Source organism: Syngnathus typhle, linkage group LG13, assembly GCF_033458585.1.
Source record: "Syngnathus typhle isolate RoL2023-S1 ecotype Sweden linkage group LG13, RoL_Styp_1.0, whole genome shotgun sequence".
In the NCBI taxonomy this organism is placed as follows: Eukaryota; Metazoa; Chordata; class Actinopteri; order Syngnathiformes; family Syngnathidae; genus Syngnathus; species Syngnathus typhle.
This window is the reverse complement of record NC_083750.1, coordinates 4,295,941-4,311,629: the sequence shown is the minus strand read 5'-3', so window position 1 is coordinate 4,311,629 and position 15,689 is coordinate 4,295,941. Positions and strand designations below refer to the sequence as shown.

General features: G+C 41.5%; 1 protein-coding gene across 2 annotated transcripts; it reads left to right on the top strand.

Moving 5' to 3' along the window:
- Nucleotides 1-218: 218 nt before the first annotated feature.
- On the top strand, nucleotides 219-15,689 carry kdm4ab (lysine (K)-specific demethylase 4A, genome duplicate b). Of its 2 annotated transcripts, none has more exons than XM_061295219.1 (22): nucleotides 219-353; nucleotides 1,626-1,786; nucleotides 3,767-3,942; nucleotides 4,046-4,160; nucleotides 4,491-4,684; nucleotides 4,770-4,819; nucleotides 4,904-5,007; nucleotides 5,087-5,224; nucleotides 5,449-5,672; nucleotides 5,797-5,960; nucleotides 6,034-6,629; nucleotides 7,302-7,416; nucleotides 7,510-7,685; nucleotides 7,930-8,140; nucleotides 8,592-8,671; nucleotides 9,275-9,330; nucleotides 12,615-12,723; nucleotides 13,559-13,750; nucleotides 13,917-14,087; nucleotides 14,167-14,286; nucleotides 14,357-14,449; nucleotides 14,536-15,689. In XM_061295219.1, the coding sequence occupies exons 1-22, from the start codon at nucleotides 341-343 to the stop codon at nucleotides 14,671-14,673; spliced, it is 3,396 nt and encodes a 1,131-aa protein (XP_061151203.1). In that variant the 5' UTR covers nucleotides 219-340; the 3' UTR covers nucleotides 14,674-15,689. The 2 variants fall into 2 exon arrangements, with proteins under 2 accessions (XP_061151203.1, XP_061151204.1); XM_061295220.1 differs by having other exon boundaries at nucleotides 315-484.

Sequence of the window (15,689 nt, the reverse complement as noted above, 5' to 3'; positions counted from 1 at the left end):
GATTTATTTTAGTTTTAGCTGTTTCGTTAGCTTTGGCTAACTATAATAAGTTGATAATCACTATAATGAGTTAATAATCTTGACGTAGACAGATTTAAATTAGTACAGCCAACTCCTGCATACTTCGGCACCCGCATGTTTGCATCGTTGACTCCACGGCCACGATGACTATTTTTAAATACTGTATATTTCAATACTGTACTTTTCCCCATAACTAATTTCTTTCATTTTCCTCTCATGTTTATAAATTAGATGTTTATCAGCGTTTTGTCAAGTATTCCGTGACTAGATTGGCTCAACGTCTCCCGTGCGTAATGTGGCAAACAACATCCGGCCAGGCATGCGCATCGGAGGTAATGGAGGTTCGGATTGCACTCACTTGCCAAACTGCTCGTTTTTCTCAACGTGTATCGCTGCGTGGATTGGTAATCACACAAAATATACAGCACTGGTGACTATTATTTGGTCCGCGGTGGAGTAAGAGGTGAGTAACCAAACGTTGCGTCTGCTTTCGACTTGACCAGAATCGTGCAGTCCGTGAAGTCTAAATGCTGATCTGTTAGCTTTGCACCGCTACAACGACAGCTAAAGCCTGTGGTTCCATCGGGGTGTAGTTTAATTCCTGGAACACTATTTATTGAGAAATAATCATTTACGCGAAAGAAGCAAAATAATATATAGAGGGTGGGACAGCTGTTATGTGACATTTAGTCAAGACACATTGTCAGAACAATCAAATATTCGTCGGCCTTGTTTTTCGCTTTCTCTTTCGATGTAATGTTACTGGAAGGAAATAATCTCCTGGGAAGTAGCCATATCCCACGTAAGGTATCCATCCACTATCTAGCTGCTTTGTGTGAACTGCGTATTAAAATATTGCAGGACTAGCTTTGCAAATGTGGGATATGCTAAAATAACAGGGGAAATAAATGTTGTTCATTGCAGGCGATGGACATTTGTATTGCAATACATAATGATAGGGCTTAGAGCGAGTAAGCATATGAGCTAACGCTAGCCGACAGGTCGCATCGAGTTATAAGACAAGCTAGTTGAACCAACCAGAGACGGCTGAAGTGTTATCGCTTGTAAAATAATAATAATATAGATATTGACAAAATATACAGTGCTTTTAAAGGGGCCAAAATTCGGTTATTTACAATGTTTTTAGTTTAGAAATAACTTGGGACATATTAGAAAGTAAATTTTAGAAAGTAATTTTAAGGGATGCTTTGCTTATTTAGTAAGGAGTTAATATTTTCTCTACTGCTACTTTATATACTTTATTATTTTTCATGTACAAGTAATATCTTTTTAAAAACGCCCTTTGCCACCTGCTGTCGACTGAAAATGACATCAGTTGCTCAAAGCCGTATTTTCTAAGTTTTGCTCATGTAACGTTTACAAGCTGAACAGAAAATAATTGACAAGCACTGTGCTATCTTGTATGCTAAAATTCAGGTGTAACGTACTGCAAGGTTCTTTCATCTTTAGTTCTTAGACTCAACTTTAGTCATCCCTTAGGATGGTTCCCTCAGGAGTTGTACGCTAAAAAAAAAAATGTCAACAAAGCAACCCAGTTCTTGTCATTTCTATGTGTGAATAAAAGTTCTCTTTGCTGGGTGCAGGAGTTGCCATCAGTTTTGGGATGGCTTCAGACGCAGCTCCCCCAAACTATGGCTCCAAGGGGATCATGACATTTTACCCCACTGCCGAGGAGTTCAAGAATTTCAGCCGATATGTTGCCTACATGGAGTCACAAGGAGCACATAAAGCAGGCCTGGCCAAAGTATGTGCTTCATGCTGATTAAATTTGTGCAATCGTTGTACTTGATGTGACAGTGATGATTACCGTATTTATTCTAATTATCGCCCATATTCTAATAATCGCCCAGTGTGTGTTAGCAATGACATAAATAAAAAAAACATTGATACCTCTAATTATCGCCCATGCTGCTAAAAATTCCCCCCAAAACTTACGTTTTCCTCCGCGACCGCATGCCGATGTCATTGCGCAAGTTTAAATATGACTGATTTGACAGCATGTCGAATGTCCCTTTTAAATTGTTTTTCTCCATAAACTATGATACAATTACACTCGTCCCTCCGCTGCAATATCCTCACGCAATTATGTTAATCGGGGCGAGCGCTCGAACAAGACGATTGCGATAACATGACGTGGGCAACATGTGATGTGCGACGGGAACGTGTCGCATCGATGGAGCGTCAATTGACGCACCCCGCCGTTAGAGGTAGATCAAAAGAGCCGCTGTTCTAGTGTTAAGAACAGCAGTAAGATGCAGGTATTGCATACTACATAAGGAAAATATACATATTATCGCCCATTTCAGTGCCCCTTGACAATCGGACAAAAACCGATGTCGTACGGCGTCAGCACTATGTTGTTTTCAATAAAAACGTGAAGAACTCACGTTTGCGTCAGTCAATTTTAATTTTTATAAAGGATTATTCTCATTTGATGTCTTTAAATTCATCCGCGTTCTGCCATTGAAGCGGGGTGCATTCAAAGACCAGTCGTACAGACGGAAAGTGAATTGGGTTGAATGAATAATTGAGAAGAAATTTCAGTTCTGAAGGCTCCTTTTGTCCCAAACAAAGTGACAGATGGTGGGGAGGGGGGATAAAAATTGTAAAATCAATTCACTCCAATCATTCTCGTTATGAAAGATTTGATCACAAAACGTGTGTGTGGCTTTTTCTTAAATGAACACGTTTGACATTGCTATAGTATAGTGTCAGCTTTTAATTAGATTGCGCTGTCATGTTAAAGCAAATTAATAAATGCAACAATATTAATTTGGTTTGAAAATACCTGAGTAATAAAATAAAATGGATGGATGAATGATGATCACAATTAAGTACAAAGTCTCCTTTGTAATATATATACTCCTTGTAGCCTGTAAAGAGTTTCTTTGCATTGAGGTTTATGCAAAGAGCTCACGTAATTATATTGTTGCGTTTTGGTGAAGTGAATGAGTGTTCCGTCTGTACGACTGGTCTTTGAATGCACCCCGCTTCAATGGCAGAACGCGGGTGAATTTAAAGACATCAAATGAGAATAATCCTTTATAAAAATTTAAATTGACTGACGCAAACGTGAGTTCTTCATGTTATTATTGAAAACAGCATAGTGCTGACGCCGTACGACATCGTTTTTTCGCTTTCCAAATAAGGCGTGCGCGCTACCGCGGCAGGGGGAACAAGATCTCACGGGGGAACCAAATCAAGCACAACACCTAGAGCAGCGAGACAATGTTTTGCCTCTAGGTTTGGGGGGGAAATGGAGCGTAAGTTACAATCAATGCGGCCACTTTGAGTTGCACTTAGGCTAATGTTTACATTATGTACCAATGTCAAGGACTATTATGTCACCCAGCTTATATCATTGATGTGTTTCGATAGTTGTGGGGTCGTCACTAATTATTTGTGTTTAGATACATGTCTGAGCTATAATGGTGTAATTAATGATTACAACTTGAAAGTATCTGTTTATTGTATTTGTTTATATGTTTAATGAAGACAAAGCCATCACAAAACTGTTGTAATTATTTAGATTTTTATCTAAATTAGCCTTGAATAAAGACTAAGCAGTCACATGAATTAACAGAAAAAATGGACAGCCGGACTCGGACTCGGCGCAAAAATCCGACCGAGTCCACAGCCCTGCTTTTTAATAGTGTTTTTTTGTTTTGTTTTGCGTATCGTGCAAACAATGACCAGTGATCTTTTTTTTGTCCCTCATGTCTAGGTGGTCCCACCAAAGGAATGGAAGCCGAGACATACATATGATGACATAGACGATTTGGTGATTCCTGCACCCATTCAGCAAGTGGTGACAGGCCAGTCGGGCCTTTTCACGCAGTACAATATTCAGAAGAAATCAATGTCTGTTAAAGAATTTCGCAAGCTTGCAAACAGCGACAAGTAAAGCAAACACTTACATTTCCCTTGTTTTAAATGTGATCGTTTTTTGTTTTTTTTTTACCCGTGATTTAAAAACAAAAAAATGTTTTGTCCATTTTTGCAGGTTCTGTAGCCCTCACTATGATGATTTTGATGAACTGGAAAGAAAGTACTGGAAGAACGTGACATTCAATCCTCCGATATATGGGGCCGATGTTGGTGGCAGTCTATACAATCCAGTGAGTTGATGACAAAAGTCACTCTTTTGTTTTATACTCTCAATAATGGGCTATAGTCTATATTAAAGTCAGATGTACATCAAATTCAAAGGTGCTGAGTCATGAACAATTAGCAAACAATGAGTTACAATACTGTATTAAAAATGAAAAGAATATGTATAAATAAACTATTATTAGGCTAGTTTAAAATCTAAAAAGCGCACTTCCTGTTCTAATCTGTCTGAGAACAGTCACCCCCTCCCCCCTTCATGTTATAAACACAACCAATCAGATGACATGATGCCAACATAATAACAAGTTTAACTCTTATGTTGTTGTGCTTTCTTCCAGGATATCAAAGAGTGGAACATTTGTCATCTGAATACCATTTTGGACACAGTGGAGTCTGAAAGTGGCATCACGATCGAGGGTGTGAATACACCCTACCTGTATTTTGGTATGTGGAAGACCACGTTTGCGTGGCACACTGAGGACATGGACCTCTACAGTATCAACTACTTGCACTTTGGAGAACCCAAATCCTGGTAATTAATAAATAAAGGCAACAAATGATGTTTCTTGAAAGTACAAATGCATCTTGAGTGACAAGACACATTTGAATGTCTGCAGGTACTGTATCCCTCCAGAGCATGGGAGACGATTTGAGCGTCTGGCTCAAGGTGCGACACGAGTGGAATATTTATTGACACATTTACATTAACGTGATTTAACAGTAACTTCTCCTAACATTCCCCCTTCTCTAGGGTTCTTTTCTGGCAGTGCACAAACTTGTGAGGCCTTTTTGAGGCACAAGATGACCTTGATATCACCTTCAATACTGAAGAAATATGGCATTCCGTTTGAAAAGGTATGAAATAAGTCGTTTCATCTCGTGAGGTCTTGTCGAGAGGCGTTTTTAAATGATCTTTTGTACCTGCTTTTCTTAGATTACCCAATATGCCGGCGAGTTCATGGTCACGTTCCCTTATGCTTATCATGCTGGCTTCAACCATGGTTTCAACTGTGCCGAATCCACCAATTTCGCCACACAGAGGTGGATTGAATATGGCAAGCAAGCAGTCTTGGTGAGAATTTTTAAACATGACCGTCAAATACTTCCACTTCATTTGCTGGTAGGCAAATGATACCCCCACCCTGTATCACAAAAATTGCTGAATTTTGAATGACATGAAGCCAATGAAACATCCCAGCCTGTACTCTTCAAGTTCTCCAACATAGCATCAAGGCTCTAACAAACTGGAGATGGTGGATAACTCAATTGTGTCCCACTTGTGCTTTTCTCTGTCAGTGTTCATGCCGCAAGGACATGGTGAAGATCTCCATGGATGTGTTTGTCAAAAAATTTCAGCCCGATCGCTACGAACTGTGGCTGGCAGGACGAGATACGGCGCCCATCGACCACTCCAGGCCCACGCCAGAGGCCAAAGAATTCCTGGGCGATTCTTTTAACATCATCTACAACACCAGCAGTTTTTCCGTTAATTGCGGGCGGGATGACGTAGAGCGGAAAAGGTTTGGGACTCCATTTTGGTATATTTGCTATATTCACACAGTGAACAACGGTGGTCATGTCATGTCTGAAAAATGCCCTTCCTTCAAGTCTCCTCAATATGGCTCCGTTTTGTGCGATCTTTAGTCCACTGCAAAGAATTGAGACTAAGAGACACCGGGTGTGTCTTCAGCTGCCCGACGAAGTTGTTCCTAAAGATACAGATGAGGAAATGACACTGTATGCCAAGCGGCCAAGACTGAATCTTTTGCCACCACGTATAACGTCGCAAGATGGCAAGCGGAATAAAGGTACGGTTACTTGTGCGTTGTTACGGGCCTTTGTTTGCGCTTTGCTTTAACAGCTGTTTGATTTTATTGACAGGCCCACCAAAGTTGGTTGTCACGCCAACAAAGCTGACCTTGATCGATCCGTTTCACCGCTTAAACACTTCAGATTCGGGGCACACGCCTCACTACACCAAGACTCGTCCGCCTGCATTTTCATCCCATTCCCAAAACGGTCATCTGTCAACCTCGGCAACGTGGTCGAGCGCCACGGGGCAACCTTCCCGTAAAATGGGGGTGGCCAGCCTGCTCTTCCATCGGACCCTCACTCAAAAAGACATCCTGCAAGTGCACAACTACCCGCGAGCAAAACAGCCGGTTCACACCATGCTGCAGGTGCACAGCTATGCCAGAGAGCATCAACCGCGCCATCTCCAGCTCTCAGGCACCGCGCTGCCTGCATCTCAGGCACTGGGCAGCGGAAGCACTGAGTCGGAGCCACAATCACCAATCGCTCTTAGCGAAGTAGAGCTTGTACAAACGGAAAATTCCGTGGAGGACCACACGCCGGGTGTTTCGGTGTCCGTTGACGATCAGGACGCAACGGTGAAGGCCATTGCCGAGAGCACCGCCGTTGCACAGCCCACCCATGTCGACCAAGTGGAGATGCTGAAGAACCAAAACAAAAGGAAGGTCTGTATTGTTAAAATCCTCCTATAAAGGCATGCCTAGAAATTGAAATGAAAAATGAAATTAATCAATTAATCTTGGTCCTTGACAAAATTGAATATGACAGTGGGTGGCTCTGAAGTGGCTCTCTCATTTGCCTGCTTTTCTTTAGCGCTTGGAATGGTGACTAATTTACTACAAGGCAGAACTCGAAGGGGCAGGCACTGGTGCCTTGAGATGTGAGGGTTAGACTGAATTCTTTCCGCATTCATATCTCAGAGCATCTTTGCTCGTTCATCCCCCATTAGGATTGAAATGTTGCAGAAAAAAAGACCTTGTAATTGAGCTCCTCTATCTCAAGGCACGGCTGCACAAACTATTTTGTTAAGTGTGTTGAATTGTATTCGTCCAGTTCCGAACAACGGACGACAAACCAATGAGTGTAAGTACTTGTAGACTGGACCTAAAAAAAAGACCAGTACAGAGCTCCCAATACTGGTTTCTCTGAACTGTAAAGGATGTCATGCAATATGGATGGATGGATGGATGGATGGATGGATGGATGGATGGATGGATGGATGGATGGATGGATGGATGGATGGATGGATGGATGGATGGATGGATGGATGGATGGATGGATGGATGGATGGATTTTGTTCGCTGAAGTTTTGCCGCTAAATCTAATTTCACCACCAGGTGTCAGAAGAGCAGTCCTACTGTATGTCAGTGGTCACCAAGAAACAGCAACAAGAAGCCCTCAGAAAACTTCCACGGCACCATCCTCTCTTCAGAGAGGCATACAGCGATGATGGTAAGACAAATAGATTTGGTTTGGATTTCTCAAAACACTCCTCCCAAAATGTTAAGCATATTTATGACAATTGAACCTACATTTGCTCTGTAGACGTGTATGTGGATCCGGATGTGGAGCAAGAAGAGAAAGAGGAGTGGGCAAAACCACTTCGGCGGCTGTGGCAGTGTCGACCTTTAAGCCCCCAGGTGGAGTGGGAGTACAATAAGAGAATGGGTAAACAGGCTCCTTACTGTTCCATCTGCCTTCTTTTCTACACCCACCATCAGGTGAGCGGCATCATCTTAATATACAGCCTCAATTTCTTTTTATTGTTAAACACAGTTTTGCTATCTAGAATGTAACATTGGAATACAATACATTATGCAGATGATTTGTTTCATGATGACACTTGGTAACTCAAAAGCTAAAATCTCAAATTGTATTTGTGCCCCTTGGCCACCAGGGGGCGTTATATTGCATACATACATATCTCCGGAGAAGAGCTTTGCTTTATGTTTATTTATTTTTTAGTCTGAAGCCGGCAACAGCAATTCCAGTGTGACGTTGGTGAACCGCCAAGGTCATCAGTGGTCCAAACCCCTCATTCCTGAAATGTGTTTTAACACGCACACCAACAAGGCCAATGATAGCGGGGAAGGCCAGCTGTCCAACCCACACATCACAGAGGACGGCATCAGCCGGCTGGTCAGCTGCTCGCAATGCTGCGTCCGAGTACACACCAGTAAGCTTTTTTTTCCTTTGAGTCTATCTTGGTTACTCTTCTCAAGGTTTCTCATTTCCCCTAGCTGGAGTATTGAGTTTTTCCTTGCCCTTTTGGGAGTTTAAGATCAGGGGATGTTTGAGAACATTTGCCATTTTTCACATGTCTTGAGTGTTATTAGTCACCTAAATGTTGAACAGAGGGTGTGATTTACCGAAGTCAAATTCCTTGTTTGGCATGCTCACACTTGGCGAATAAAAACTCTTGAATCTTGGTTGTACCCCAAGATAATTATTCATGAAAAGACATTTTAACACACACAGTAGTTGAAAGAAGCCTATTTAATTATTTACCATAAATACAGTGAGGAAAACACATATAGTTAATGACTAAAGACCTGGGATTTTTTCCCCTTCTTCTAAATCCTAAGAAATGAACTGTAATGGAAAAAATGTGTTCTTGTCTGGCTCAGGTTGCTATGGTGTAACCAGAGACGAAGCAGAGCAGGATGACTGGCTGTGTGCTCGCTGCAAAGCTGATGCCACCTTTGAGGTTTGTCTGCCGGGCTTTCAATTATTGATTGTAAGCTGTTGTTAGGTTGATAAGAACAGCCAAGTTAAACACAGCGAGGTTCCACATGAAGTTGCGTGACTATGATAGGAACCCAGACTGATCGCTTGAGGTTAAATTGCTGCCTTGTTTTTTTGTTTTTGTTTTTTTTTTAGCAAAAAAAGTGATCTACTTTAAATGGGACATGTTTTCATCACTTTGAAAGTAAACTTGGCTGTGCTCCCGTTTTAGTCGTGCTGGGTGTGTTCCCTTCCTTTTTTGCGTTATTGTTAGTGAACTACATTGTTCCTCTTTTTGTTTTTAAGTTGTATCGAATTTGTTGTTATCAGCATTCCGTTTCATTTTTATGCAACGATCCGGAAATATTGACCAATATTTGTACACTAATGGACACGTCTGCCCGCCAATTAGGCACTCCAGTGCATGTCTTTCAATGCAATGGGAATTTTAATTTACTTACTGATTTTCTTTTTAAACCCGTGACCCAAATAAATTTCCGTTATATATATATTTTTTTATTTTAATAATTGAATCAGGATTCAATTTCAGTGTTTAACAGCATCAACCCACTTTTTCTTGCTCCAGGACTGCTGTCTGTGTTCTCTCCGAGGCGGCGCACTGCAGAGAGCCAACAATGACAAGTAAGTAATCCTAGCCATCCGATCGTCCAGGCACCTCGTTAATGATGGATGCTTTTGATTTGCCCAACTCTGCAATTCAGCCCTTCTGATTTGTTTGACTTTGTCTGGTGACACGCTATAAGTGAAAAAGCAGCAAATTAATGATTAGTGTAGTGCAGTGTGACCGTCTGTGTTTCATTTTATTTCCTGTCAAAGTGTGAAGAATTGCCCTAAAGCAGTGCTTCTCAAATAGTGGGGCGCCGCCGTGCTATACCTGGGGGGGCGCGTGTGACCCTGGGGAACAGGCTATTTTTTTGCAGTACTAGAATAAAGTGTAATTGCGCATCTTCCCAGCAGGGGGCAGTGGCGCTCTCATTGTTACTTCTGTGACGTTTGCGACAGTGCAACATTTTACGACTTACAAGACAAGTTAGGATAGTCACGGTGGGGAGGGGGGGCGCGAATAGTTTTCTTCTTGCTAGGGGGGGGCGTAACAGAAAATAATTGAGAAGCACTGCCCTAAAGAGAGCCCCCCTCCCATTCATATCTGCAAATCAATCGCCACCAAAAGTAGCTTTTTGTTCAACTAATCCCCTCCCACCTCATAGCCTCCTGTCATGTGACTAAAAATGATTCGAGCATTTTTTTTTAGCTCTAATATTGCTCTTGTTTTCGTAGTATGAATGCAATTACAAGTACGCTTTTTGTAAGTTTCTTTCAGTCCAATGTTGAGGCTAAAATATAACAAGAATTTGTTACCATTGACATGAAAAGTGTTTTCTGAGCTAAAGATATTCTTACACCCTTGAGCACATTGAACCCAACCCTTGAGCACATTGAACCCACAATTTTTTATCTTTCACACTCGAATGAATGAATGTTCTTTGGAAACTGGACAGCAGGCAAAGGTTTACCTTTGAAGTTATCCATTCCCTACCTCTAAACCAAGGGTGTCCAAACTACGGCCCGCGGGCCAACTGCGGCCCGTGGTCCAGTTTTTATTGGCCCGCAGCAAAGAAGAAGTACTGGGCAGGCTAACGAGTTAGCAGAAAGATGCTAATTCTCGATCGTGCTACTGCTAACACGCGCAAACAGGCCTCTAAAGGAAATTAAACGAACATTTGGAGCAATACTACATTGTCCTAAAGGTTAGACACGTGATCATTCATTTCTCTTGTTAGGAGAAACAGTTACATCGCCAATGACTCCTGTACCACTGTAACCAACATATGTACAAGAACGTAAAAAAGGAAGTGGTATCGCCTGAAAACGGCCTTCAAAATAAATCACCCTACCTCAGATCAAAGCATGGCTGAATAACATGGAGAATTCTTAACACAAACTGTAAATATGTTTTTAGAACAACTTTTATTATTATACATTTTTTTTGTAACAAGGTAGAAGTATACCGTTTTTTTCCCATGTATAATGCACCCCTATGTGTAATACGCACCCTAGAAATGGCATGTCGATGCTGGAAAAAAGCCTGTACCCATGTATAATACGCACCCAAATTTTGACTTTTTAAAGTCCCAATGATCGTCACACACGCATCTGGGTGTGGTGAAATTTGTCTTCTGCATTTGACCCATCCCCGTGTGATTTTGATCCATCCCCTGGGGGAGAGGGGAGCAGTGAGCAGCAGCGGCGCCGCGCTCGGGAATCATTTGGCGATCTAACCCCCCAATTCCAACGCCTAATGCTGAGTGCCAAGCAGGGAGGCAATGGGTCCCATTTTTATAGCCTTTGGTATGACCCGGCCGGGTTACTTAAGTCCGTAAACGTAAAATTATTTCAGAAAAAAGATCATCTTTGGGAACAACCGGATGTTATTCTGCCGGTCAGTATCACTGCGCATGCAGTAGCAAACTCGATAGCAAAGAAATATGTGAGACTCTCAACGGGATCACCAATATTTGAGTGATGTTCCAGTTATTTATCACAATTAGTTTACCAAGTCTGTGTTTTAAGTTCCTCCAATAAACCCTGGTCCAAGCTGCACTTGGTCGCCCCGCTCCTTTCCACACTCCATCCGTGACAAGATTTTCTTCAAAAATTGTTGTACCATGATTTTCTTCAAAAAAAATTAAATAAATTTGTACCCATGTATAATGCGCACCCCAGATTTTAGGACAATAAATTAGTTAAATTTTGCGCATTATACATGGGAAAAAATGGTATATACTGTAAATATGTTCTTAGAACTCTTATTATTATAACAATTTTCTATAACAATATAAAAAAAAAAAGTACAAGTGTACGCACTGCAATTGTGTGGGCACTCCTTGCCTTCTGCTGGCGTGTGGGCAAGTTTTGTGCCATAATTCCTCAATTTAGAAGTTTTATTTTAACTTTTAATTCTTTTTTTCAATTTGCGAAAGAAATCCGCGATGTAGTGAAACCGCGAAAGAAATCCGCGATGTAGTGAAACCGCGATAAACAAACCGTGATGTAGCGAGGGATTACTGTACATCACTGAAAATCAAGGCAATTGTGTTTGTCTAATTTGTAAAGAGACGGTTGCCTTGTTTAAGGATTTCAATTTAAATAGACACTGTCAGACTAAACATGCGAACACAAACTACCAGCTAACAGGGAGTGACCGCGCCGATAAAGTGAAGCAGCTCCAAGCTGAACTGGCATCACAACAGCGATTCTTCACACGGGACTGTGAGTCAAAAATAAATATTACTAAAGCAAGCTACGAAGTGGCCATGTTAAGACTGTTAATGTTATGGACCTGTAGACCTGACAGAAACTATTATTTTCTGAAAAATAATGTAAATGACGGGCAAAATTCACTAGTTTTAAGTTTTAATAATAACAGACAACTTTGCATTACTTATAACTCCCGTTTAAAATGTTCATGAGGCAAAAGTAATTTTAAACTCATGTAAATTTAAGATATTTCATACAGTTTGTTCAATGTTATCTGACTCTTCAGATATGAATGAAAGGCAGAATTTGTGTTTTTAGAGTTCTTCACATCTGCCTGAGTGACTCATATTTGGTTATTTTGTCATTTGATTAATAAAGACAATTGTGACAATGAAATTTGTTTTATAACAGTGTGTATTTGCATGGCATAAAGCCCCTTCACTTTATCAAATCTGGCCCTCCTTGCAAAAAGTTTGGACACCCCTGCTCTAAACTATACAATTTAAACATGTTTAAAATACGTACTGCAGTTATATTTGAAAGGGAAGTCTTATTGAATGTCGAAAATGTAGGAATGTTGCTGAATTTTGCACCCTGGACATTGTTCTGTTTGTCTTGAGTCAATGTCATATTTATTTGTGTGGCAGGTGGGTTCATGTGCTGTGCGCCATCACTGTGCTCGAAGCTCGCTTTGTAAACATCACAGAGCGGCGTCCCATCGATCTATCTGCAATCCCGCTGCCTCGCTTCAGACTGGTAAGAGAGGCCCAACAGATCATAAATGACTCGAGCCCTAACCCGCCAACCTTTTAATTAACATCAAAGTACCGTTTTTTTTCCATGTATAATGCGCAAAATTTTACTAATTTATTGTCCTAAAATCTGGGGTGCGCATTATACATGGGTACAAAAAAAATATATATATATATGAAATTATTATTATTATTTTTTTTTAATCCAGATATGATATGGATGCCGCCATTACAGATGCGCTTTCTTCTCTGGTGTTCACTTCAAACACGCTCCATACGAACACAATGGTCTCGTATCAGACCCTTGCTCGATCACCTGCTCGTTTGCTGTCACAATGTACCCTACACAAATCCGAAACATTTCTTGGCTATTGAGTTTGCTAGCCCATGCGCAGTGATACTGACCGGCAGAATAACATCCGGTTGTTCCCAAAGATGATCTTTTTTCTGAAATAATTTTACATTTACGGACTTAAGTAGGAGTCAAAATTTGGGTGCGTATTATACATGGGTACAGGCTTTTTTCCAGCATCAACATGCCATTTTTAGGGTGCGTATTATACATGGGGGCGCATTATACATGGAAAAAAACGGTATATTAAAAAGTGCATGTGATGTCATTTTTACTCCAGAAGGAAGCTGTTAAATATCCCCCAAATTGCTGCTGTTGTGTTCAACACTCCCTTGAAACCTTTTTTTTTTTTTTAATCTTTCCCACGCTTGTTTCCTTTCTCCTCCTTTCCTTCCCCTTGCACTTGCACTTCCCTTACTTTACCCCACTGCTTGAAACCTTTTCCCCTCTACACCCCCGCCTGACGTGACTCTTTTGTCTTTGGCAGAAATGCGCTTTCTGCAGGAAACGGATGAAGAGGGAGTCGACAGGCTGCTGCGTGCAGTGCTCCCACGGACGCTGCTCCACGGCCTTCCACCCCAGCTGCGCACAGGCCGCCGGCGTCCTCATGCACCCGGACGACTGGCCGTTTATTGTCTTCATCACTTGTCACCGGCACAAAGCCACTGGCATTATTGAGGTAACTATCTGTCGCTGGCAACTAGTACAAATGCTATTAAAAAACCTCCCAGAAGATGATAACTCTAAAGAAAGACTGTGGTTTCCCATTTCATAGCTAAATTCCATATTTAGTCCACTATAGTTTTTTTTTTTTTTTAAATGAATCATCCTCTTGTGGTCCACAGCGTAATAAAGACTCCATGCGAGAGCTGTCAGTGGGCCAGAAGGTGATAAGTAAATACAGAAATGGTCGTTACTACCACAGCGAGGTGGTGGGCCTGACCAGCGCCACCTTCTACGAGGTTATGTTTGACGACGGCTCGTATAGCGACAACCTTTTCCCAGAGGACATTGAGGTCAGCAAGCGTCATACGTCAGTCCACTGGGCTCCATTCACTCAGTCCGTCTTGACAGTTAGCTGTTCTTTCCCTCCAGAATCGGGACTGTGCAAGACTTGGGCCGCCTGCAAAGGGTGCTGCCGTGTCAGTACGATGGACTGACGGATTGTTGTATGGCGGCAAGTTTGTGGCATCCCACTCCATCCCCATGTACCTGGTAGGACAATAATATTGCAGATGAATTGCAATGTCTTAGCCAGACAACTTACACATCTGCTGGCTTTCAGGTGGAGTTTGAAGATGAATCCCAAATTTCCGTCAAGCGTGAAGACGTGTACACCTTGGATGAAGATCTGCCCAAACGGGTCAAATCGCGATTTGTAAGTCTCAGTATTTTTACAACTCATGTCACGTACCAATTTGAACCCAGCTACCACTTTTTTTTTTTTCATCCTTCCCTCAACAGTCGGTGGCGTCAGACATGCGCTTTGAGCTCTTCTCACAGGACGACGTCAAACAGAACTCCAAACGACAACGGGTCATCAACTCCCGTTACAGAGAGGACTACATCGAGCCCATCATTTATCGAGCCATTATGGAGTGACGTTGGTTTGTTTTACCTTCCTCCTGGCTCATTTGCTTCCACAGCCTGCCAGGTTTCATATTTATAAAGTACGGCTGTGACTCTAAAGATTTTGTTGTGCTTTGAATCACACTCTTTCATATCAGGCTCTGTAAAATTTCCTTTTGCTTAATTTATTTTTGGGAGGGGAAGAAGCCATCAGCCAGTAATTAAGTAGGCAAAAGTTGCACTACTTATTGAGGCAAGATGTTTTTTTTCCGCCCCCATGTCAGCTATATGCAGCTCAGAAGCCATTTTTCTCATTTAACAACTTTTCATCCACTTGTGACTTTTAAGGAGCATGATATGAACAGAACTGTGAAGATGCCGAGTGTGGACCGAATCACTCCATTAACTATCTGACAAACTGTCACATCGCATTTGCCCAAAGAAATTCAACATTATTCATGGAGCGTGTCAACAAGGTTTTAATCGCGTTCCCATCCCATCAAACTTCATTACAATTTGTTTGCCATCAACTGTGACAACTGGAGAAATGTACTCTAGCCTTATCCCCCCCATAAAGCCTATGGACTATTTTGGCTATGTTACGAAATAATTTATGCGGGTGACTTCAGTTTGAGGAAATAAACTATTTTTGTCCCTTTCGCTATCTGTAGAAAACATCAGATGTATTTATATTTATTAAAACAATGGCAGGTTTTCAGGCACACTGTTAATAGCTTTCCAGCTACTTGTTTTGGGTCAATTTTCCTGGATTCACCTGCCACTGTGAAACACGTGGCCACTAAAGAGCTCAACTTTAAGCCTTTTTGTCTGGTGACTGCTAGCTTTAGATATCAAAATAAAAAAGTAGTTGTTCAGTCCCAAATGAAAAACACGGTGAGGGTGACATTCCGTTTTAGTTAACTGCTTTAAGTACAAATAATATCTGTACTGCTTAGTGACTGGTCACTGTTTGGTTTCGAGCAAAAGTACCATTAAGTCGGTCTTTGTTAAACCCTCGACTGTTTGAGTAAAGTTTGGGATAAGAAAAA

Coding starts and splice junctions, on each gene's coding strand:
- kdm4ab (XM_061295219.1), top strand. Junction 4,161..4,490: donor GTGGCAGTCTATACAATCCA/GTGAGTTGATGA, acceptor GCTTTCTTCCAG/GATATCAAAGAGTGGAACAT. Junction 13,751..13,916: donor AAGCCACTGGCATTATTGAG/GTAACTATCTGT, acceptor TGTGGTCCACAG/CGTAATAAAGACTCCATGCG.